This window comes from Pocillopora verrucosa, chromosome 14, assembly GCF_036669915.1.
Source record: "Pocillopora verrucosa isolate sample1 chromosome 14, ASM3666991v2, whole genome shotgun sequence".
Taxonomy (NCBI): domain Eukaryota; kingdom Metazoa; phylum Cnidaria; class Anthozoa; order Scleractinia; family Pocilloporidae; genus Pocillopora; species Pocillopora verrucosa.
The window spans coordinates 8,823,819-8,846,858 of NC_089325.1; the positions used below are offsets into that span (position 1 = coordinate 8,823,819).

Genomic DNA, 23,040 nt, shown 5'->3' on the forward strand with positions numbered 1-23,040 from the left:
GCCTTCCGCGCTGCCGTTCTTAGCTGTAAGCGTTCGCTCGCCTCAAAGTTGAAGATTCAGCATTTTTTACCACGTCAGCACGTAATCAAACAAGGAGATGAAACGCACTTTAGAGACATTTCAAACACCACAGCCACATTGGGGAAGAGTTCTGTAGTGGGAAATGATTCAATGGGATTAGGAAAAGTGAAGCTCTTACTGTAATGAGAACCATTTGAGGAAAGATGGAGACATATTTGCAATAGAAAAGTACGCAGTATTCATCTTTTATTCATCTTTTAGGACTACATCACCAGCACGACCACGTTAAGTTATGGAATATGGGTCTTGGGAGCGTCTTCATGCCTAACTCCATGAGCCGGTTACTTTGACGGAGTGAAAATGTGACTGACAAATTAAACAAAGTATTATTTTCATTCCTCCCCCCCTGCGCCTAGTAGTTTATTTCCCGTACCACCCCTCTTTACTTCTGATATCTTGTTCAGCAGAGGTATTACTATTGACAGCTGTCTTTCCATATGTAAGAGTCTTTGGTCGATGACCTTCAAGTTTTCTTGAACATCTTTCACTTCATTTGAACTTGGAGACGGTCGAACCATTAGACTACTCATGTCTTCCTTCGGATTTGGAGATTCTACATCTGTCTTAGGATATGTTTCTGCACTGGGTTCCAGTCTCCTTGAAGATCCTTCTCCGAAGTCTTCGAACAGTTCTACCTCTTCCTCCTCCTGGAAAACACAATAAGGAGCAATTCCTCAGAGGCTGAACAGAAAATTCTCTCCCGACCTCTGTTTTCTTCCTCAATGAGTTGTGATTCATAACTTGTGGATTGTCAATTTGTTTTCGTCCGATTACAGTGATGTTTCCTAGTTTTGAATCGTATGACTATAGATATTATCATAGAGACCAGTGTCACCCTCAAGCTTTTCCCCTCAGTGTAAAATTGTTCACATGGGTGCGTTGAACAATTCAGGGTATAATTTCTTCTAAATATATATCTATGTGTCCTTAAGGCTCCTTAAAGCACATTAATGAGCACTAATTGTATCCTGTCGGTATTCTTTACAAGCGAACTTTGAATTTAAATTTTTTCAGTTTTAATTGCGTACTGTGTTGTATTCTTGCGGAAGACTCTTCACTCTGACAGAGCCTCTGTCCACTTAGGAATAAGAATAAGTACAATTTACCCCGCCCTCTCCCGGTTAAGTGCGAAAATTATACTAAACAGACGTCCCTTGAAGGAAAGCGTGTACTATGCACGGAAAGTTTTAGTCAATGGAGCCATTAAATGCCCCATCACATTTAAATTAAACACACTTTCTTGTGATGTCCAATTTGATATGCAAAGACCATCCTTGCCAAGAAGTCTTCTCTAAATACAGGATACATTTTGAAAATGGCTGTCAGATCGCTCCATTCGATGTAATGAATGTCAGAGGGGGTCTGTACGATCACATTGGCAACAGCACGTGCTTTGATTTCTGAGGATTTGTCTTCGCTGTAGATTGTATCACCCCTCCCTAGGTATAAAAAGACTTAAATCAATAAATTACGCACGCGGCTTGGGGTATATGCTGACACAACTAGATTTAAAAAGAGGATATAACAATGTGCCACGTAGATTTCGTTCAAGTTGTATAATCCCTGAATGCCCATATAACTGATTTCGAAACAGTTTGCAAGGAAGATATTTGAACTGACAATATGGTCCACTCACGCCAAGTACACAGCTCTTAAATTTCCTTACCAAGGGCAAGAATTATCTTCTCATCCAGCGTCACGTGAACAATTCCTTTTACGACAAAAAAAACCTTGTTCATCTCATCTCCTTGTTTGATGACGTACTGACGTGGTAAAAAATGCTGAATCTTCAACTTTGAGGCGAGCGAACGCTTACAGCTAAGAACGGCAGCGCGGAAGGCAGAATTCTCCTTGAACAGTTTACCATGGATATGAAGACAGATGTCACTTTGGAGACTGTCTGGGAACAAGCTCAGTACCTTCGGCAAAGATGAACAAACTGTATATCAGCACGACATTATTATCTCATGATATCAGGATATAATTATCTACGTGCATAATAAGTCCTTAAAGCTCCACTCCGCAGAAAATTGTAAAACATCCTTTATCCATACTCGTTTAGAATGCGAAAGTTTTCAAACTTATTTTAAAAGCAAGAAGGCAATGATAATGTGGAATCGCCTACTTAAAATGAAGGAACCCCTTTGGAGGGAAGGTGGGAGAAATGTGAGTCAAATAAAAGTAATTGAAAAACTTACCTCATTGATATCCGACATTGTCATTGCACAAGCGTCATTTATCACGTGCTTCTCAAGATCTTCCCGCAGAGCTTGTGGTATCTCGTAGAAGCGCACAAAGTTCCGGACGAGTCGAAGGCCTTCGTGCTGCTTAAAATTCTGAAGGTACAACCTCTGGATAATCACCGTCAAATTACCAAATATGGAGGCGTACATCAGGGCTTAATGTAATAAAATAAAGTAATCTTCTATCAAAAATTCCATCAACAGTGTCTAAACCCTGTTTTAAAGGGACTCTCATCATCAGCGAGTCATCGTCTTGAAAGCGAATAGATTTAATGATGCTAGTGGTGGACACATGGAAAAAAAAAACCCGTAACCGCATAGTATAGTCAAAATCGCTCACCTCCCATAAGCATCACGATGATGGAAAAAATCCTCTCATTGTTCGTAGTTGGAGCAACGTTTCCAAACCCCACACTGGTTAAACTGCTCAGAGTAAAATATAGAGAAGTGAGGTACCTAGTCTTAAGGCTTGGTCCACTTGTTGGAATAGACTGATTTATTGGTTTGTTGGTGTTTTTGGCGAGTAAAGCTAGCCAGCCAATTTTACTTTGTGCCTCAGACGCTCCAATAGCATGCCATATACAAGCTAGCCAATGAGCAACGAGCATGAACAGACATGTGAGCAGCAGAATGACAGCTAAACCATACTCTGAATAACGGTCCAATTTTCGCGTCACCCGCACCAGGCGCAAGAGCCGCGCGGTCTTTAACAAACCCATGAGTGTGGTGGCCTGGAACAAATATTACAATAAATAATTTCGCTTTCCATAGATATGAACAAGGACTTATTTTTTAATAAGAAGTGAAATAAACACTGGGAAATTATCAAATATCAAAGAAAACCTACAAATTGCCAATTACTCGGTGTTACTTGCTGCAAGTTGTTTCAGTTATAGACGCTGTGATCAGAATCTAACTCCATGGTGTCATTACCTGACGAACTATGGACTATGTGTTGATCAAAGATTTACTCACCCCCTCCTGCTGAGGATCAACTAAGAACTCGAACGGAATAGCTGACACAAAATCCACAATAAACCATGACTTGAGGTAAAGAACTGCGATCTCTTTGGGGTCACTAATAATCGCTTCGGAATGCCTTTTGATAGATGCACTTCGAAAATTGATCGGAATATCGATTATAAAGAGAAAATCTGCGAAAACGTTCGTGGCTACTATCGGGGAGAGAGCCATTAAGGCGCCAAAACGAGAGGTACTAGCACCAGTCTGACTCGGTCTCAGGAACGTTACATCGAAAGGGATCTCAATTGTGGTGTAAATGACAAAAAAAAGGATGACCCAGTCCCACACGGCCTTGAAGAGGGAATCATGACGTATCAGGCACGTTTTGTTTTTGTAAGGTGAGTTATTAGCCTCGTATGACTTGCTGTATATTCTCTGTGGTGACAAAAAAGCATAAGTATGTTTAGATACTGGAGGCAGCCAAGAAGCAATAAGATTAAGTCTGAATGGTTCTTTAACTTGGTACTTTTTACTAAACATACATACGGCTTCCTATGATGAGAATTGCGCACTTTTGTATTGCCAGCTGGGGTTCATTTTCTTTCCGACTTCACAACAAAAGCTAAGGCTATTTTTGTTTTCTTCAGCTTATAATGTTTGTGCAGGTAGAGCTCAGCCAAAGCAACTAGTTAAGACAGGACACGTGTATATACCTACCCCAGATCTCATGATCGTTGTTTTAGCATAGATCCCCTTTGCTGTATTGAGTTAGAAATGAGAACGGGTGTTAAATCTACAATACTGACGTCATACGGCATTGGCTTGTTAAATTTTGGGAACATACTTTCATGAAAACTATACTTGTCTTCTTCACGTCCGACAATGTTTACTGAAACACCGAAGACTTTCGATACGACTCGATAAATGCACAGCAAAAGAAAATGTTATAAAAGTAACAGACTATCGCCATTCACCAATTCAAATGAGAGGAAAGCTTTTTGAGGATAGCATATGTCTTTGCTCTTCACGCAAGTTTTCGTTCTACCGATCGAAACAAGTTCAAATGGGAAAACAACAATACAGGAACAATAAAGTCAGATGTCTCTCTTACCGGAACTCTGGGATCTTTTTTCCTGGTAAAGCTTTCGAAACAGATGTCTTCGGTATTTTTTCGAAAGAAAAATAACGAACTCGTAAGATGCAAGTTTACACTAACGTGATCAGAACGCGCGATAGGGAGATAACGAAGACAAGCGCGCGCGCGTGAAAATGCTACAGACAAAATAAACGTTCTGACGAGAGATCATATTCGTCAACAAATCTTTTAATTTAATACTTTTAAGAAACATTTTTTAATTACAAATCCTGTTTACCATTTATCAGTTTCTAGATTATGTATTTATTTATCTATCTTGCCTGACAAAAAACTTGTGAAAAAGTATTCAAATAGATTTGTTCTCAAAATCAGTATAAATAAACCCACGGAAATGAATATATTGGGCATTTTTTTAACCAAAAGAGTTTCATTTGAAAAGCTTATGTTCTCCACTGAGCTGAAGTAGTGTCACTCACAATAATAGCATCATTACCAGTTAGATCAGGTGAAAACTTTGAAATGCGCTAAAAGTGTGTTAAGTAACGTGAACAACTTAATGAAAGCCGTAATGGTCTGTCGTCAAACATATTTTTGAATGGTTAACTTTCGGTTGTTAGAGGCTTCAATGTAATTGATTAAAGCTGAACGAGTTTTTTTATGCGATAAAAATAATTTTACAATCAGGAATACTGGTTAACAGCTCCAACATACGAAGTAAAAAACCTATGAAGGCATTGCAGCATAGTAAATTCAAGAACAGAATGGTATAGCTTAATTTACATTAACTCTGTACAAAATGAGCAAGCTACAAGAACAATAAAGATGGCAACTTTAAACTCGGTCATAAACAGTCACAGGGTCCTCAACAAGGAATCTGTCCATTGGAGTTTGGATTCTGAGCCCTGATTCTCTGTCAATGAGCCACAGAGACCTCTATAATGGGCCTGACTATTATTATCTTCATATACAACACGCATGCACCATACTGCCACCTTTAGCGATGTCCAAACCGTTGTGAGAGTGAAAAGAAGTTGTAAATAGAGTAAGAAGGAATAAATTTCTCCTTAAACAATTTACTCTATGGATACACGTCCTGCTACAAAATGAATTTATTTTTTGTCATCCTTGGATTGACACGTTGTTTGACTCAATTTTAAGGGCTGTACTCGTGGCATGCGGAATTGTTTATACAATGTACACATGCCTCGATAAATGTCTCACGCCCCGATAAATGTCTCTCGTTAGCTTTTAAAGCTTTATACAACTAGATATGATCACCATTTTCACTTTATTTACAACAGCGCCAATAACCGCAATAAGCAAGGCACTTCGTTGATCTTGAAAATTGCGTAAATGGATCACGTGACCAAATCATCACTCATTAGCCCGTCAAACGTTTGTGTCTCTAAGATCAGGTGCGGAGCCACCACTGCCGTTGCTTCGTAAGTGAGATAAAATTGTCTCAAAATTTGCGGTCAGTCGGTCTTCCATAGCTATCAACCGTGCTTCCATTTTATCAATCCGCTGTTCGAGAACTTTAAGTTCTCTTCCGTGCGTACAGTGATCTCGAGTTGAAGTTAAATGCGAGTGTAATGATGGAAGAGTGGAATGGATTGATGGCATAAGAGTGTGAATTTTGGGCTCACTTCCTCCCGCAGGATGGCGAGAATGTAAATTGACAACAGGTGAATTTTGGTGTTGAGATATTCGGCCGTTTATCATAAAAGTTGGTGAGCCTGTTCGTTCAAGTTTATCAACTCCTGAGCGCGACGAAAATGTTGATCTGGCGTTTGATAGTCTGCGAGACCCTAGGTTTATCTCTTCATTATAAAGGATAATTTCATCTTCCTGCGAAGAAAATATAAAACAACTTTACGCAACTTTTTCTATTAAATAAAAAGATAAAATGACTGAATTTTTTTAAAGACAAAGCAGCAATAAACTTTGTGATTGTCAGTCAACTTCAACAAAGCTTTCTTAAAAAGCGATCTGAGAATGTGATATGATTACCAACTCAAAGCTGCCTGCCAGTCCCTTACATATTCCTTAAGGGTATGTGCCTATGCAGAAATTAATTTTTCAGCAATAAATCTCAAGCAGTTACATCGTTAAAGATCTCCACATATGTGCCAAAACACATTTGTATATCAAAATACTATTTAGAAAGATGCATGTCTGCAGTGTGCATTTTATTTCGCTCATTCCTACCTCTTCTTCGTGACCAAGATTGTAAGCCAACTCGAGGTGTGTGATGAACTCTTCTCGAAACGACGAGTAAGCCTTTAAAACTGCAACTAACTCGCACCAGGCAACAGAATGGATTTCACAGTGTGTTTGAACTCGAAGACTGGCGTTAGCCTTTGGGATGTACATACTCTGTACCGTGCTGTAATCACAACTTATGACATCACCCTTGCCTGTCAATAAAATTGCATGAGTTGGTTAAGATACAAATTATTTGAACACCTACCAGACTTTTTTTTTTACCAAAGTGAACAACGTGATAACAGACCTAATCTGAATTAAAATCCTCAATGTAAGTGCAAAACGAACAACTACTTTTAGGCGGCGTGCAACTGGGAAACATTTCTAGTGAACAAGACTGCAAGGGAATGGTGCTGTGATGCTAGACACAGTTGTAATGAGAATTATTATTATTTTTATCGATCTGTCTTCTAAATTGTTATCATTATTGCCATTGTCTCTGTTATTGCTGTATTTAAGATTGCATGGGTTTTATCTATCTATTTAAGGACTGGTTGAAAGAAAGTGAAAAGAAAAAGAAAGTGGGGGTAGCCTCTTTGCCAGAAAGTAAGCAGAATCTTATCTATTTCTTTTTCCTTTAAAAATTCCTTGTTCAGATCATTTGGTTAAGAAGTACGTGTATTTGACTTCATGGGCATATAAAAGAAGGTAAAGTGAATATGTAATGACCCAACCTAATGTTAACATGGTCTCGTCAGATTTCACAACTTCAATGTTCCCTTTGGCTATGAAGTAAAGTCGCTTCACTTCGTCCCCTTGTTTAATGATGAAATGACCCGGCAGGTAATGTCGAATTTTGAACCGCAGCGCAAGAGCCCGCAAACAGCCTTCGCTAGCGGTTTTGAAGGCCCCGCATTCTGTGAATAAATTTCTGTGTAAATGGAGACAAACGTCAGCTTGAAGGGATTCTGGGAAGCGGTTGAGTACCTGGATAGAGGAGATAAAAGATTTATTATTAATTATGTTTCAAAAGTATGGCCATCAACTTTATTTAACCCTTTAACTCTCAAGATCTCATTAGTAATTCTCCTTACTATCTCCCATACAGTTCTTGTGATGTTAGTGTGGAGTATTTGGTAATGGATTATCTTATAATCCCCTGGCTGTATCGTATGGGGGGACTGTGGAAAGAACAACTCACAGCGTTTAGAAAGGTTACAAAATCAGGCCATGCGTACTATCCTCTCTACAAATCGTAATACATGTTCTCAAGAAATGCGTAGTAAGCTTTCCTTATTATCATTGGAGAGTAGACGTAGATTCCTAAGACTTAATCTTGTTTTTAAGATTATACATAACATAAATTGCCCACAGCAATTAGAGAACTATCTCCTTAAGAGATCAGCCTTTCATACCAGAGATTTTAGAGACTCTACCTTATTGAACATTGTTGCTACAAAGACCAAAATGGGTCAAACGTCATTTAAATGTACTGCTGCTAGGGAGTGGAATCTTTTACCAAAGGACATTCGAGAGATACAGTCTTTATCTAAATTTAAGGCGATAGTTTTTGAATATTTTTTAGAACACGATAAATCTAATCATTTATGTAGTTTAAAATAAGTATTAGCTTTTCTATATATTTTGTTATTTTAATTCATACTTTAGTTCTTTATAGGGTTTGTCCTTTGATTTTGATTGATACTATTTATCATGCTGATCACTAGTTCATACCAAGCTTATTATTATTATTATTATTATTATTATTATTAACTGATATTTTTTCTTTATTCTCATCACTTGTCTGCTTTATATTGTATTGATATTTTAGGAGGGAATTCTGTCTCGATCACTCATGGGAGTAAAGGGTTAAATCATTTCACGAACTACCGGGATATGAGAGTACAGAAGAACTGAGCATTGACATTAATGTTATAAATAATCGCCATCATCCCTTTAAGCCCCGTTAAAATTGTGTTCCAGACTGAATAATCTCTCATTTTGTTCCGCTCTCTCCAAAATGCATCGATCTCTAGCGTCTTGCCTTGTTAACACATCCTATTTGATAAACACGCATTAAAGAGATGCTTGTCCATGCCTGTTTACCTTCCAAGCAGACGAGCAAGAAAAAAACTAACTTACCGTTTCCATGTCAACACCTTTAGTATAAGCCCATTCGTGCCTAAAATACTCGTCCAACTCCTCTTTGGTGGCCTTTGGTATTTTGTAAAAGCGGACAAAGTCCTCGATGACTCTCAAATCTCGGTGAAAACGGGACGCACGCGAGTAAAGTCTTTGGATGATAGCAGTGAGATTACCAAATATGGAGGCGTACATGAGAGCTGTGGAAAGGACAATCCGCTGTGAAGATGGCAAATTCAGACTACTGAAATAATCGTTCGAAATTTTCACTTTAAGCGGTAAATGTAGAAAAAATCAGAAAACAAGGGTTAGGGAAGCCTACTGAATGGCAAACTGCTCTTTTTTTGTGGTCTTCAACACTTACAATTCTAGGATCAGTTTATATGTAAGGATTGAAAAAACTGGTAAAGATAGGAATCACTCAACTCAGAAAAAGATGAATCACTGTTTCTGAACCTATACAACAAAACTAGTTGAAAATAAATGAATGTTGGGTCCTTGCAGTCTTACCACCAATTATCATTACGCAAACTGAAAATATTTTCTCAGCGTCAGTGTTTGGGGAAACATTTCCAAATCCAACACTTGTCAGGCTGCTAAGAGTAAAGTACAAAGCGGTAATGTAGCGAGTCTGGAGATCTGGACCTGTTGTATTACTATTCAGGTTTAAGTTTTTCGTTAGCTCTTGTATCCATCCCATGTCATTCCTTTTCTCTGAGTAGCCAATACCATGCCAGATACAAGCCAGCCAATGGGCGATTAGGGTGAAGAGACACGTGAGCAATATGACTACCGCTAAGCCATACTCTGAGTAGCGGTCCAGTTTTCGCGCCACTCTCACCAGGCGCAATAGACGTGCGGTCTTAAGAAGTCCAAATAATGTTGTTGCCTGAATGAATTGAAATGAAGTATTACCTCTATTGAAAACTCGTTGAAAATTCCAACTTTATAAAACACAGTTATTTCTTAGTTACTCTTTCCCCAATTTTCGTCTGTCGTAGAAAAGACTTCTCAGAATATAATCGTTCGAAACCCAGAAAACTGGGATAAAATGTAAAGTTGTTGTTTTTAATATGTCACGTGTAATCATTGCCATGAAAATGAAAAATGACACTTAGTCGCTTAAAAGATTTAGCGACTTAAGAGAATTAAAACAGCAATGGCAGCGGTTATTAAATAAGGCACAAGATTGTTGTTACCTACCGAATCAACCTTGGTTGTGATCATGAATTCAAAAGGTATAGCTGCGACAAAATCCACCACAAACCAGGTTTTCAAATAATGGAGAGCAATTTGCTTTGGATTACTTATGACTTCATCCGTGTTTAATTTGATAAAAGTTGTCCTAAAATTAATGAAAATGTCGATAATAAACATGAGGTCCACACAGAGGTTAAAGACGAGCAGCGGGGTAACTTTGAGAAAGCTCCAGTCTCCTTTTGTTTTTTCTTCTAGTTCCTCTTCTCTATCTTTTTGTAGAGGCATTAGAAAAGCCACAGAGAAAGGAATCTCTATCGCTGTGAATATGACAAGCGCAAGTATAATCCAGTCCCACACGGCCTTGAATAGTGAGTCATGTCGGATTGTGCAGGCATGGAGTTGGGCTTGGGGCCGAGAATTTGAGCTGGGACTGAGAGACATCACCTGCAAGAGGAGACAAAATAAGACCTCCCGTGATTTATAATAATTAATGCGTCTGCAACGTACAACCTGCCTCTTTGATTTTAAAATTCAAAGAGAGTATCACAGTAAAAGTTTTCGCTCAAAGTCTTTCGACTAATTTGTCAATCTTTCTTCGCTTTTGCGAAACATGTATATGGCACAGGCTTCTGTAATGGTTGTAGTGAACTGATCGAGATCGCGTCATATCCTGAGAGAATAACTTATAACAGCAGTGGTCAGCAACTTCGGATATCCTCACACTTAAAAATTTCAAACCAAAATACCAAAGTCGACAATGTGATAAACACCGTATGCTACTCGAGAGTTAATGTTTACAGTAAAAGGACGACACAGTAGACACTATTTGAAATTTCTTCCTCTAGCTGGCAACACATCGTAGTTTCATTCAAGAATTTAATCATCAAGTGCTCAAAAACTTAGGTAACATCTATTTGAAATTAAAAGTTCGAGACATAATTTCGTGAAGTTTGTTTTACATTCCGGCCTGTGGGTGATATTTCAAAAGTGCGGACGGTTGAAGCTTGTACTGAATTTTTTAATTCTCGTTTGTTTTGGCCTTAAATTGCCTTAATTACCTTAGCAGGGTCCGGTGCTTTGTGTTCCAGATATCTTATAAGCCTTTTGACTTCCTGCGATTAAATTATTAACTACTAATTTGGAAGCACTTTTTGGAATAGTTTGGACACAATCTAATTGTGATGAAAACTCATACATCATAAAATCATTGACATCTTCGCACATCTAGATGGTTCGAAGATTCCCATTTAAAAGTTTAGCCCCATTCTTGTATTAAAACACTTGAGAAGTTTAACTCTTTTTGCTTCGAAATCTTTTAGTTGCAATAAACATCAAATCGATGGAAGGCAAGGTTAAAAGTTGTATTCGAGCGAGAACAAAATTTTCTAAAAAAGGATTCCTCATCATCCTTGAAGCGAGATAAAACTGATACATAGGAAAAATTGTAAGGCGGGACCTAATTTGAAATAAAAGGATTTTATAAAAGAGATCTATGAAAACGTTCATCCTTTATTGAGACCCATTTTGGAAATTATTCGGAAAATGCAAATTTTCATCAAGATAATTGCAGCTGGTCTACTAAAAATATCAAGTGAATTCACCTGTTCCTTGAAATTAACTTCTTCGTGGCCAGCCTCTGAATAAACTTTTCCCAGAGTTACTTAATGACGAGCACTGTGACCAGTTCGATGAAATAAAGCGTAAAAATAAACGCTGGGAAACAGCGCATATTGTTTCAACGAAACTCTAAACTGCATGACAGTGTCAATGGCGGGATATATTACAACGCAACAGCAAAAGAAACAGGAAGGTCGCAGATTGAAGCGAACCATAAATGGAATTTACATTTCCTATGACAGACGTATATGCACCCTGCTGGTTTGCGAAGAAAAAGTGCGCTCGATAAAATCGTGATAAAAGAAGTTTCTTGTCATTTCAGACCACACAATATCGGAGAAAAATTCTATAAATTACATTTTTAATAGGAATAACTCTTGTTATCTCAGATGCGATTACATATTTACTTTAAAGCATAAAACGACAGCAAAATTTTTTTGAAATCTTGCATTGAAAGAGGCAATTTATATTCGAATTTGGGGCTAATATTTCATGTATATCTTCAAAGGACAAAGAAAATAGTTTATATTTTGGCAATAATGTGAAGTTGTGGATTATAAACTTTCCGCCCATGTCGCTTCAGCGATAGCTGAATCTATTATATGCTGTTGCTTTATTCATAGCTTTCTTGTCATCTCAGAAATATAATAATATAAAACCCAGTAAGGAAATACCTCTCGCTCTCAAGCGTATAAAAACTATCTTTCGATATATTTCCTCAGAATCCACGTTTAGGGACATTTAGAGAAAACTAAATTAAACCTTTCATATTGAAATAACGAATATTTCAAGATAGTAAAGCAAAGTAAGAACGCTGCGTGGTTCCACAGGAATGTAAAGAAATGGCAAAAATCCTCGAAAGTAAATATATTTCGTTCAAAGATAATGAAATGGTCAAGATATGATTTATCTTGCGATCGCTGTTGTGAAACTTGCTCGATAACATTCTTAAGTAAGTACTTACCAAATTATGACCTGCAACTACTAAATTTAAAAACCTGCTGTTGCAATCAAGATCCTCCGGCAATAAAAAAAGATCTAGTCATCCCAAACATTTCAGCAACTTTCATTTCTCTATTAGACGTACACTTAAAAGTTGTCGGGAAAGTCAAGTTCATCTGATGTACAGTAACGTGTAAATGTCATTTTGGTCAGCCTGTAGACGTATCACACAATCGTAAAATGTTAATTCACTTACCAAACCTTCAATTCCCAACTGCGGTGCAAACGAAGCATTACGAACACCTAGCAAGCGACGACTGGCCGACATGTTTCGCGCTTGCTCTATATAATTTACGAATTATTATGAGCGCGTATCGACGGCCTACTACGAAACCATGTTGCTTTTGTTGTAGCATGCTATTATCTTTCAGGCGAGCAGGATGTTGTCTTGTCGCCTCTGTTAGTGACGTCACAAGCGGGAGTTTTATTTCGCGCGCACATTTGCGGATTCAGAGAAATGACAGTGCACGCACATACGAAGACGGTGCCAGAATAATGCCTTTCATTGCAAGTTTACAAAGACACTATGTACTGTATTTTGAAAGCTTAAGTGTCTAAAACTCCAAAAAAACGAAATGTGAACTCAAAGTTCACGGAGCTATATCCAACTATTTATAACCTGTGCTTAAACACCAGTCGGATAGAATCAAAGAGCTCTTTAATCATTTTATTCCCCAATTATCTCAAAATGCAAATAACTTTCGGCAAAAACAGGTAAATTGAAATTTCTACTCGCTCAATTTGTCGTAATTCAACCAATTTTCCTCTTCCACTTACTCGGTCTCACGTTGCTATTTTTTCCTCCCATTTAGGGGATCTCTCTTCTTTCAGGCTGTCTCAATCTAGTTATGCGGTCTGATCTCACTCTTAGCGGGTTGCAACGTTTAAATGAATGAAAATCTACATATGTTTATTCAGTCTCTTTGTCAGCCCCGTTGCGGGTGGCAGGATGAATTTTTGATTGCTTACAATGTTCAAATTTCATTAGTTTTTCTAGCCAGCAAATGACCATTGTCAACATCGCGGAGAGGACCACATTTCAACAGTCTGGCTACATAGGGTGATACAGTTTCCACCATGAACGGCGGACCGGCCTTCATGACCGGCCCTACTTTTAGCGTTTGGCAAACTGTCAATAGTTTTCTTTTTAGCTCATACTATTAAGAAAAAAGCACAAAATATGGGACAAATAAACATACCCAACCAGAAAATTCGTAGTTAAACCGCCCAATCAAATTGTGGTTTCTTTATCTGTGTGCCAGGCGATGTTCTTTTTCTTGTAATTTTCAAACTTTGCCTTCTGTTAATTTTACTTCAGAGTCGTGTTAGATTGAAACATTCTTGAACAATTTTAAGAATTATCTATTTTAAATCAGGTTGACCTAACATGACTTTAAACATCATGAACTTACAAATAAATGGAACTTGAAAATTTTCAATTCAAGAATGTGATTCGCTGACTCAGTCCTAACCTATAACTGGTAAGAAAAGAAAGATAGTTGAATGTTGTTGAAAGTTTAAATTTGCGTCATTTACGATTGATATATTAAGTGCATGTCAAACGTTAGGTGTCTTCACGCCTTTGCTGACTTTAATAAATTCACCGCCATTTAGGTGGGTATAGGCGCATATCCTCAGAAGCAACAGAACTTTCTAATCTCTCGTCGACAAAAATGATTGGTCGTTGGAAACAGGCTTGAGTCGCAGGCAGAGCTAAAAGAGATCTCCTTGAAACAAAGACTTGAATGCTTCTCCTTCTGATTTACAGAGAAGAACTTATCACCCACGGTACCATTTTGTTATCAATGAGTTAATTTGTCCTTTAAAACAAAGACATGAATGCTTCTCTTTCTGATTACAGAGAAGAACTTACCACCCATGGTACCATTTTGTTATCGATGAGTTGATTTGGCAAGTGTCAAAAGAGTGCGATTCATTTGAATGATTAGTAAGATCACAATTTGCCGGCATTGGCGGTACAAGGGTGAATATTTAATGAGTACGAAAATACGGATTCAAGGCAAGCTCGTCTCAAATTTCCCACAACAGAAAATTTTATTGAGCCATTTTCAAATAGCGGCCTAGAACTAGCTGGTTTCCGTCTGAGTATATTGCAATTGTATAATAAAGGACTGTGTTTGGTAATAAACAAAATATGTCGCTAAATACCGGCTAAGAATGATTTATATCCAGTCTGCGTTGTCTGATTTTGTTTTGCAGGCCCTAAAATTAACGGCTTCGAAATAACAAGAAGGAAACGAAAACAAACAGTTAAATTAAGCACGTAAATTATTTATGTTTCGAGTCTTCACAATTGCCAAAAGTATTCCATTTTTGTCCATACATCATCACGTATAAATTCAATTGGAATAGTGTGGACAGAATATAAAATGTTAAGCCACAGCAGTTTTGCTGGAAAAGACAACATGGGCCCATTCTTAGAGAAAGAAAGAATTCAACATGGACAATAATTTTCCTATTCCCGGTGCGCAATGCACCGCTGGCAACTGATGAAAATATTAAACACAGAGGTTTCCCAAATATAGCGTGAGATGCGACAAGCCTAAGCTGTAATTATACCAAACAATATTTGCATCTCCTGAAAGCAATTGAAAATCAATGTATTATATTTGAATATTAGAATCATAAATATCTCATTGAGCGACATTTTTTACCATAGCAAACTGTGACATGGTTGCCTTTGAAGTAAGACAGAAAAATAAGGCTGGAATGATTCGATTAGGGATTAACTAAACTAACAAAAATAGTCTTTTAGCCTAAAAATGAATAAGTCCTTAAGGTGCTGTTTAACCCTTTCTTCGCCTCGCAAGACAAGAGTAATTACGATCGAAACACTGCGTTCAAATGTGCGATCAGCACCAAACATGATTGTGAAATTTGTAAGGTATACCTGAGAAAAGGATGGTTTCTAAATAGTTATGAACGCGACTGAACGCACGAGAAAACACATTGCGCGGCGGTTATATGCATATGTCAGTCAAAGACACAATAGCAAGTGTTAAGTTAAGGAGTGAAGAGGTAAAAACAACATGCTAACCTCAAACCGTACGAGCTTCCACCGCGGCATTTCAGTTTCCGGCTGACAATTTACTTTACAAACATAATGTGTCCTTTTGCCAATGAGCAGAAGCCAGTTGTCTTTAAAAGAAAGATTTTTTCTTGGTTTTGAAAAGTTACAGATATAAGGTGGTTCTGGTTGCTTGAAATTGGAAGATCAAAATTCGTTGTTATTCGACCAGGGGCAAACGCCATCTGTTGTGTTTTCTCTACTGCTCTTCTTATCCAATCAGAAACCGAGAAAAACTTCGACAGATGTTTACCCAAATTAGCGTCGCTGGTGAGTCTTAGTAATGAAAACGGCTTCACACATTTTTATTAGATTTAATTTTTTACTTTGTGAGAAATTCCAACAATTAAAGGGCTTGGTGAGCCTTTGATGTTCAAATTAACTCAGTTCAACATAAAAATTCTCACCTGCTTTTATTATTTTGATCTCAGTTTTTTGAAAATTAACAAAGCCCGCTTTTCGAAATGACTGCAACGAAGTTAACAGTTATGGTTGGGAAATGGGCTTCAAAAAGGTAAACAGATAACACAGCGGGTAAAACTCTCTTAGTAGACAAATAAGGCAAGAGCAAGGTAAGTAGAAATAAACTATTTTCTCTTAAAACGTTCTGTTTTTGCCGTTGATTTGTTAAAATGTGTCTGACCAATCGAGAGTAAATCGGAAGTTTTCCTCGAGGTACAGAGAGTGAAATTAAATTTGATGTCGTAAAAATATTGATTTTCAAGAAAGAATTACAAAGAATTAATAAGGCAGGAAAAGTATTGGTACATGAAGCCAAAACTGTCGTGAAAGAAACCACTTAATTAAACCTTCTTAAATAGCCAGGATTAAAATTTATTTTGTGGCACGGATAAAAGCCTGGATTAAATGTTCTGCTGTTGTGTCGATCTTCATTTACGCTGATGTTTGGTTCGATATATGCTTTTGACCAACATGTCAGTTAAGTATTAAGGAAGCGTTGGTATTGTACAAGAAAACAATCGCTATCTAAAGTGAAATGGAAAGAAAAATGACAAATTAATTCAGTAGCTGTTTTGGTTTCTGGTTTAAACATGTCTTTGGTGAATTCTGTCCTCTTACCCACTTTACATATTCATTGCTTTATGAAAACAGCTGTCTTCACAAGGTACACTTAACAAACAATACTAAGCTTACGGGCGAAAAGTCCACGGTTAAAAATAACAATAAAAAAATATGATAAACATCGCGCGGCACACCAGAACTACATAGCCTAACCTTAGCTCTTTTTGAACCTCGTGTCAGTTTAGTGAGACGTATCAGAATCGACGGAGCATGTTTATCCTCCAAAATATCGTAAAAGAGTGGCAGTACTCGTTTTGACTTGAATGTATTTGTATCTTCTTTGATGTATCTCGATAATCTTCTGTTTGGATTAGGTTTTACATTTTACATGGCGAAATTAGGAAGCAGAAGGGGGTCGTAGCCTCGTAAGGTGCGAATAACCCCCACCCTCTGGTATGAAAAATAATTTAAGATATAGACGGCATTGAGATAAAATATTCCGTAGTCCTCCTAAATTCCAATGAAGAGAAGGGTCACTCCCCTGGTAAAGAGATGTTACCTTCACCCCTCAGTTTCGGGTTCTGATCAATGTATTTACCCAAACATTTTACAAGTTTGCTGGAGCTATTTATCCTTGTATCACTACAAAGTATTTCAAAGAAAAATTTTTAGCATAACTTTTTTATACACAGTATTCAGTTGAATGTAAATACCACCTGCAACGAATCATTAATTCACTCGGTCAGAAATTTAGTGTCAGCCAAAAACAATCTCGTTGATGAGTTGGAATGTGGCCTAAACAATAATTATTACCTACCTTAAAGCTCTTTGCCGAGTTCGTCAAGTTCACAAAGCAAAGCGGAAGAGCTGAATTTGAGGAGACTGTGAATTGATAAATCCAACTTAGTTAGAAGCTGGAAGATTTGAATCTTGGAAACAGCTCCACATGCAGGAAACACCGACATGTTTCCTGCTCGTCCTTCTTAATAAGCTGTACATTACAAGTTTAGACTCGAGCGGTTTGAATAGTCGCTAATTTATGTCCTCAAAGTAAATCTTATCTTTTGATGGAAAGTTTAATCAAAATCAAGATTGGCCGTGAACATCCAATGAGAAGGTTGAGATCCACTGGTGACAATGTAATAAATAATTCAACTTTGAGAATTTAGTTTTTTCTCGCTGAAAGCTATTGAACAATTTTTTTGGTCCATTATCAGGCCTTGTGATTCCACGTATTAATAGAGAAGTTTGGTCATTACTTCAAACCTTAAAGTCCTTTGTAGGAAAATGTTAACTTAAGACTTTCTATCCAAGGGGCAGACAGCTATGGCTGTCTTAATTTTAAACAGTAACCTCTGCTTGTCATTTAAGTAAAATATTTAACATAACATGATTTAAATGTATCCAGAATTAGTTTGGTGTTTACGTGATTAGTTTTGTTTTTTAAAAATCGAATTTTAACTAGTTCCAGATATGACTATGTTAAACTGACTGTTAACTCAAAGCGCTGTTAGCTCAACTTAGAATAACCTCTCTCTTAACATAAGGTTCAGTGGCTTTCAAAGAAAATGATAACTTATTGAAATAAATAATAAGTATTAATTTTGTAATGGTTTTCGAGGACTCTGCTTGAGAGCAAGAGTGTATTGGAACAAAAAAATTGGGTGTACTTTTCTCATGGATTCTTTTTTTTTTGAGACAGCTCAACTTGGCCATTTTCCACAAAGAAAATGAGATATTTCACATTTTAGGTGGAGTTGTCTGCCTCTCAAACTTTGTTAGTAAACCCTAAAAAAAAGCTTTCTAGGGACTAAAGTTTACGTGTGGGATGGAAGACAACTTTATATACAGTAAACTGACTTAAAACAAGAGTTCACACTTACTTGTCTCACACTGAATGGAACCGGAGGAGAGTGAAAGCTGACACAACCTCTTTGGACCTCCTTGTCTCTAACAAACTCAATCTCTAAACTCATTATTCTAATAACGAGCTTAAAAAACAACTCAGTTTCTTAATTAAAGTTCTAAAAATAAACGTGCATTGTAAAATAAACCAATAAAAGACACCGCTTGGTGTCGGCAAAGAGTTTGACATCAACCGCAGTGATCATTAGTTTTGCGGTCGCACCCGTAATTTTATACAGATTTTATTTATCTTACTGAGGTCAATGCTTGTGACGAAGAGAAACTAAAGGCTCATCGTAAATGAGATACTAGGATTTCTTGGCTCTGATCAGGTCATTTTTAGCATTACAATTTGTCACGATATTACATAACTTCCCAACTGTGACAATTCCGAGCTGATGGAAACTATGAATACAAAATACGTCACACCGGTAGTAAATGATACATGTTAAAAAAAACAAACGTCGCTGAAACATTCTCAATCTTTATTCTGGGAAACCACTCTTTCTTTTAACAACTGCCCATCAAGAAAATAAAGAAATTATCATAAAAAGTTCTGTCAAGTTAAATCCAATTTAACGACAGTCAAATTTCGTTTGCACTAAGAAACATTTCCAAGTTCCACGTTTCTTATTATTGAACAAATGTCCCTTGACTGATTACAGTGTAAACCACTATTAACATATCTATTTTTAGCTGTGATCAGTTGAGACAATTTCAGTAGTGTAATAAGGTGATTAAGCTCTGATTTGGGGAAAATCAATTAAACTTCTTTGCCCTGCTTAAGCTTCTCTCTGACTTTGCTCTTTAAAAGAATATATTATGCAATAACGCTCTCTTATCAATATCAACTGGTCTTATGAGTTATGGTGATAAACAAATCTGACTCCCTCTGCGCGCTAGTCCGATTTTAGTAATGGTAATAGTAATAATTTATTTATTGTTAATAAGGTGAGAAGTGGTCGCCCAATCTTTCGAGCAACAATTTTGTTATAACTCGTATGATTACAGACTGAATCGGACGACATGTCATATTTACATTAATCATAAACATTACAACTCCCAAGAAAAGAAAAAAAAGTTATGAAAGAAAGGGAAAATTTGCATCAAGAGAAAGCCACAATTTAGCAGTCTGTGCACTGTTTCTGTGGTGATTGAAACCAAGGTTGTAATTGGCTAATTTAAACTACAACTTTGAATGTGATGGTTGATTTTAACTACAACTTTGAATGTGATTGGCTTATTAAAATGTCCAATAACAACTTGGCACGTGAATTGGTGGAAAATAGGATTTTTTTAAACCAATCACATTCAAGAAAATTGTAATTTTTATTATTAAGTCAGTAATCACCATTCTTGGTTCTTTGAGAACAAATTTGAATTGTTACTAAAAGTTTTTCAGGTTTCCAACTTTCACCATAACTACTACGTTTAATACCATTTGTATTTCAATACGATGGACACTAAGTCTTCTCCATTTCTATCAAAAAATAAATCTGAACAATTGTCCATGCAACTTGAATCAGAATTATTTTTAAGTCAACATAACTTTGATCTGAGTTAAGCCTCACCTCAAAGAGGAAATATTTAGTAAAGTGAGGCTAGTAGAAAATAACCTGACGCAGATAAGGTATGAAAAGCCATTAATTTCTTCCATCATCATCTGAAACCGATTTCAACCTCTTGGCACTAGGTGGTGCATCTGTGGGATCTTGAGGATCTTCTACCAGCTTATTGTGAACATCCATTAGGCCTTTAAAATACTTCACAGTTCTGACTTTCAGCTCCAAGGTGGCATCATCATCAACTACAAAAATGGTCCTTGGGTGTTGCTGGAAGGCAGACACAGTGCACATGTGATTGACTCCTTCCTCTGTTGCACATCGCAGGGCATATGCTTTGTGTACACCAGTAATCAAAATAAGAACCTGATGGATATAAAAATGATTGTTAATTAGTCAAATTTCAAAACCTGCCCAGGATGTATTCCACGCTAAAATCTTGACAAGAAAAAGAAATGGCAAATGTGAAAAGAAACAACTAACGTGCGATACATAGTGAAAAAGTCTCAGCTTAACTCATCATACCTCAACCTAATATGGTTAGATTACACACCCAAGAAAGATGGATATGACACTTATCATTCTACATTGTATCCTGAATTCTGTGTGGACACCCTAAAATGTTGAACAATACTTGGGCTGTTTGTAATCCTGAGCAGACAGGCACTAAAGAATAATTATTAAAGTTGTGTTGTTGACTGTACCTCACTCGCATCCATCACAGTGCCCACACCCACAGTAAGAGCCATTGTTGGTACTTTGGTCATGTCATTATCAAAGAACCGTGCATTGGCTACAATGGTTTCTTTTGCCAAGGACTTGACTCGTGTTCTTGAAACTAATGATGAGCCAGGCTCATTAAATGCAATATGACCATCACTTCCTATTCCTGTAAAGGTTGTCAAAGCAAGGCATGGGTTAGTTAAGCATGGTCAGAGAGTAATAAAACAGAGCTTTATGTCATGCTCAATCTACCTAGGGAGTGTTGGTGCCTGGGGTAATAAAAAACTTGAGGAGTAGTACTTTCCAAAAATGGGTAAACTCGGAGTTTTAAGGATCCTCAATTTGAGTCATAAATGGTAAAATCTTTCCATAAATTCTCGGTTATTTATTTTTTTCCCTTCTCTTGCCAAATCACTAGAACACTAGTAAGCATCAGGAAATACTATTTGCATCTGTAGCTAATTACTTGGCTGAGGATGGAGATGACAGACACAAAGGTTTGACAGGAATGAGCTTGATGATAATGATGATGATAATGATGATGATAATGATGCTGATAATGGTGATGCAGAGATGAGTTCACATTAAGACAGTCATTATAATATTAAGAATGAGATTCCTATCATTATCATGGTGATACAATGAAGTTAAAAATGACATTTAAGGCGTACTACACTATGCCTCTCATGATCAAGACCATTACAGAATATGTACATACCTCCAATGAACAGATGAACTCCACCAGCATCTTTGATCTTGGCCTCAAAATCTTCACATTCTTTGACAAGATCTGAAGCATTGCCATCTAACACATGGGCATTACTTGGGTCTATGTCTATATGCTTGAAAAAATTCTCCCACATGAAAGAGTGATAGCTTTCTGGATGATCACGAGGAAGTCCAACATATTCATCCATGTTAAAGGTTTTAACATATTTAAAAGAAAGCTCCCCTTTCTTGTAGAATTCTACCAGCTTCTTATACATGCCCTTAGGAGTGCCACCTGAGAATAGATGTAAAATTCCCTTTTTCAGCAATAAGCACTGTTAGTATCAGGTTTCTTGCCCTGTTATTTAAAATATTTTTAAACATTTAAAGCTAACAAAGTTCTTACTATTGAAAGCTGGTCAACTTTATGCGAACCAGCAACTCAGCAGTAAATAGGAAATGTAATGGCAAGTTTTCATTTCAGTACCTGTTGGTAGACCAAGTACAAAACACTTGCCAGGTCCTGGATTATACTTCAGTATTTTATTTCTCACATATTTTGCTGCCCACTCTGACACCTGCTCATATGTTTCCAAGATGACAAGCCTCATGATGTGTTTTTCTTTCAAGTGACAAAAGAAAAGAAGACAAGATAAAAACAAAAGCTTTAATATTTCCTTCACAGGTTCTTTTTACCACTAATTCTTACCTACAATCATTCATATCATTCACTAACAATACCACATTTCTTCCACAAAGGAGTGGAAGCCATACCATACAACAATCAAAGAGGTTTAAAAGGCGACCCCAGTTTTTCTTTCTTAACGTTTGGTTCAGGTCACAGTTTTTGGTTATTAATTAAATGCAATAACAAGTCTAAGTTTGTTGAGAAACACAAAAAGCTAGAGCAGAGAACAAAAACAAAAAAGAGGATGGTATCAGTTTTATATAATCGCTGGGTGGCTGTAAGAAAAGGGGGAAGAGAAAAGATGTCATTACCGAGTGGGGTTCATATCATAAATACTCCAGCTGTACCTCATGAGGCACTATGGGTGGCATGGGCGTGGAAGTATACCCTACAACTTAATGATTAAGAATAACGTTTATGAGGGAGGGGTATGGGGAGTCTCGAATAGAGAAAATATGCAATATCAAAAGAATTGGTGGCTGATATTGTCCACCGAGCCTAAACATATCTCTTAGTATCAGTAATGACCAGACGACCACTATCTTCACAACTCTCGTGATGATTACATCTGATCATCAAACTAAGATTATAACTTGAAGGCATGCTTAATTTTAGTTATCTAAACACTCACTTTAAAATTATGAACTAAGCTTATCAAACCAAGATATATACTTACAATCTAACGAACTTGCAAGAGAGTAAGTAGGAGACAATGCCCCGAAGAGTGGTCGCGTGCAGTCGGTGAGTGCAAATACAAAGCTCATAATCAGCGGTAGCACGTAAAAAGGGTGCGC

At 37.2% G+C, this 23,040-nt stretch overlaps 2 protein-coding genes and 1 pseudogene across 5 annotated transcripts; all 3 read right to left on the minus strand.

The window, feature by feature from the left end:
• Positions 1-413: 413 nt before the first annotated feature.
• LOC131777735 (potassium voltage-gated channel subfamily H member 7-like) lies at positions 414-4,034 on the minus strand (annotated as a pseudogene).
• Positions 4,035-4,634: 600 nt separating this feature from the next.
• Positions 4,635-17,680, minus strand: LOC131777725 (potassium voltage-gated channel subfamily H member 6). Of its 4 annotated transcripts, none has more exons than XM_066161898.1 (7): positions 17,478-17,680; positions 9,934-10,374; positions 9,241-9,619; positions 8,731-8,930; positions 7,323-7,575; positions 6,592-6,800; positions 4,635-6,231 (listed from the first exon to the last, which is right to left on the minus strand). In XM_066161898.1, the coding sequence occupies exons 2-7, from the start codon at positions 10,369-10,371 to the stop codon at positions 5,773-5,775; spliced, it is 1,938 nt and encodes a 645-aa protein (XP_066017995.1). In that variant the 5' UTR covers positions 10,372-10,374; positions 17,478-17,680; the 3' UTR covers positions 4,635-5,772. The 4 variants fall into 4 exon arrangements, with proteins under 4 accessions (XP_066017995.1, XP_058950032.1, XP_058950031.1 ...); XM_059094049.2 differs by lacking the exon at positions 17,478-17,680 and adding an exon at positions 15,608-15,798; XM_059094048.2 differs by lacking the exon at positions 17,478-17,680 and adding an exon at positions 12,746-12,937.
• A 1,356-nt stretch (positions 17,681-19,036) lies between these two features.
• LOC131777695 (glucosamine-6-phosphate isomerase 2) lies at positions 19,037-22,998 on the minus strand. Its single transcript, XM_059094018.2, has 5 exons — positions 22,923-22,998; positions 22,046-22,180; positions 21,569-21,853; positions 20,832-21,016; positions 19,037-20,493 (listed from the first exon to the last, which is right to left on the minus strand). Exons 2-5 carry the CDS (start codon positions 22,167-22,169, stop codon positions 20,209-20,211), a joined length of 879 nt encoding a protein of 292 aa, XP_058950001.1. The 5' UTR covers positions 22,170-22,180; positions 22,923-22,998; the 3' UTR covers positions 19,037-20,208.
• Between the last annotated feature and the right edge of the window lie 42 nt (positions 22,999-23,040).

What these genes read in the sequence shown, in the direction of transcription:
- LOC131777725 (XM_059094048.2), bottom strand. Translation starts at nt 12,817, where the DNA reads ATGTCGGCCAGTCGTCGCTTGCTAGGTGTTCGTAATGCTTCGTTTGCA. An exon ending in TTGCGTAATGATAATTGGTG is followed by an intron (nt 8,931 to 9,240) that starts GTAAGACTGCAA and finishes TCCTTTCCACAG; the next exon opens with CTCTCATGTACGCCTCCATA. An exon ending in ATCTTGGTCACGAAGAAGAG is followed by an intron (nt 6,232 to 6,591) that starts GTAGGAATGAGC and finishes TTTTCTTCGCAG; the next exon opens with GAAGATGAAATTATCCTTTA.
- LOC131777695 (XM_059094018.2), bottom strand. Translation starts at nt 22,169, where the DNA reads ATGAGGCTTGTCATCTTGGAAACATATGAGCAGGTGTCAGAGTGGGCA. An exon ending in AGTTCATCTGTTCATTGGAG is followed by an intron (nt 21,017 to 21,568) that starts GTATGTACATAT and finishes CAACCTTTACAG; the next exon opens with GAATAGGAAGTGATGGTCAT. An exon ending in CTGTGATGGATGCGAGTGAG is followed by an intron (nt 20,494 to 20,831) that starts GTACAGTCAACA and finishes TATATCCATCAG; the next exon opens with GTTCTTATTTTGATTACTGG.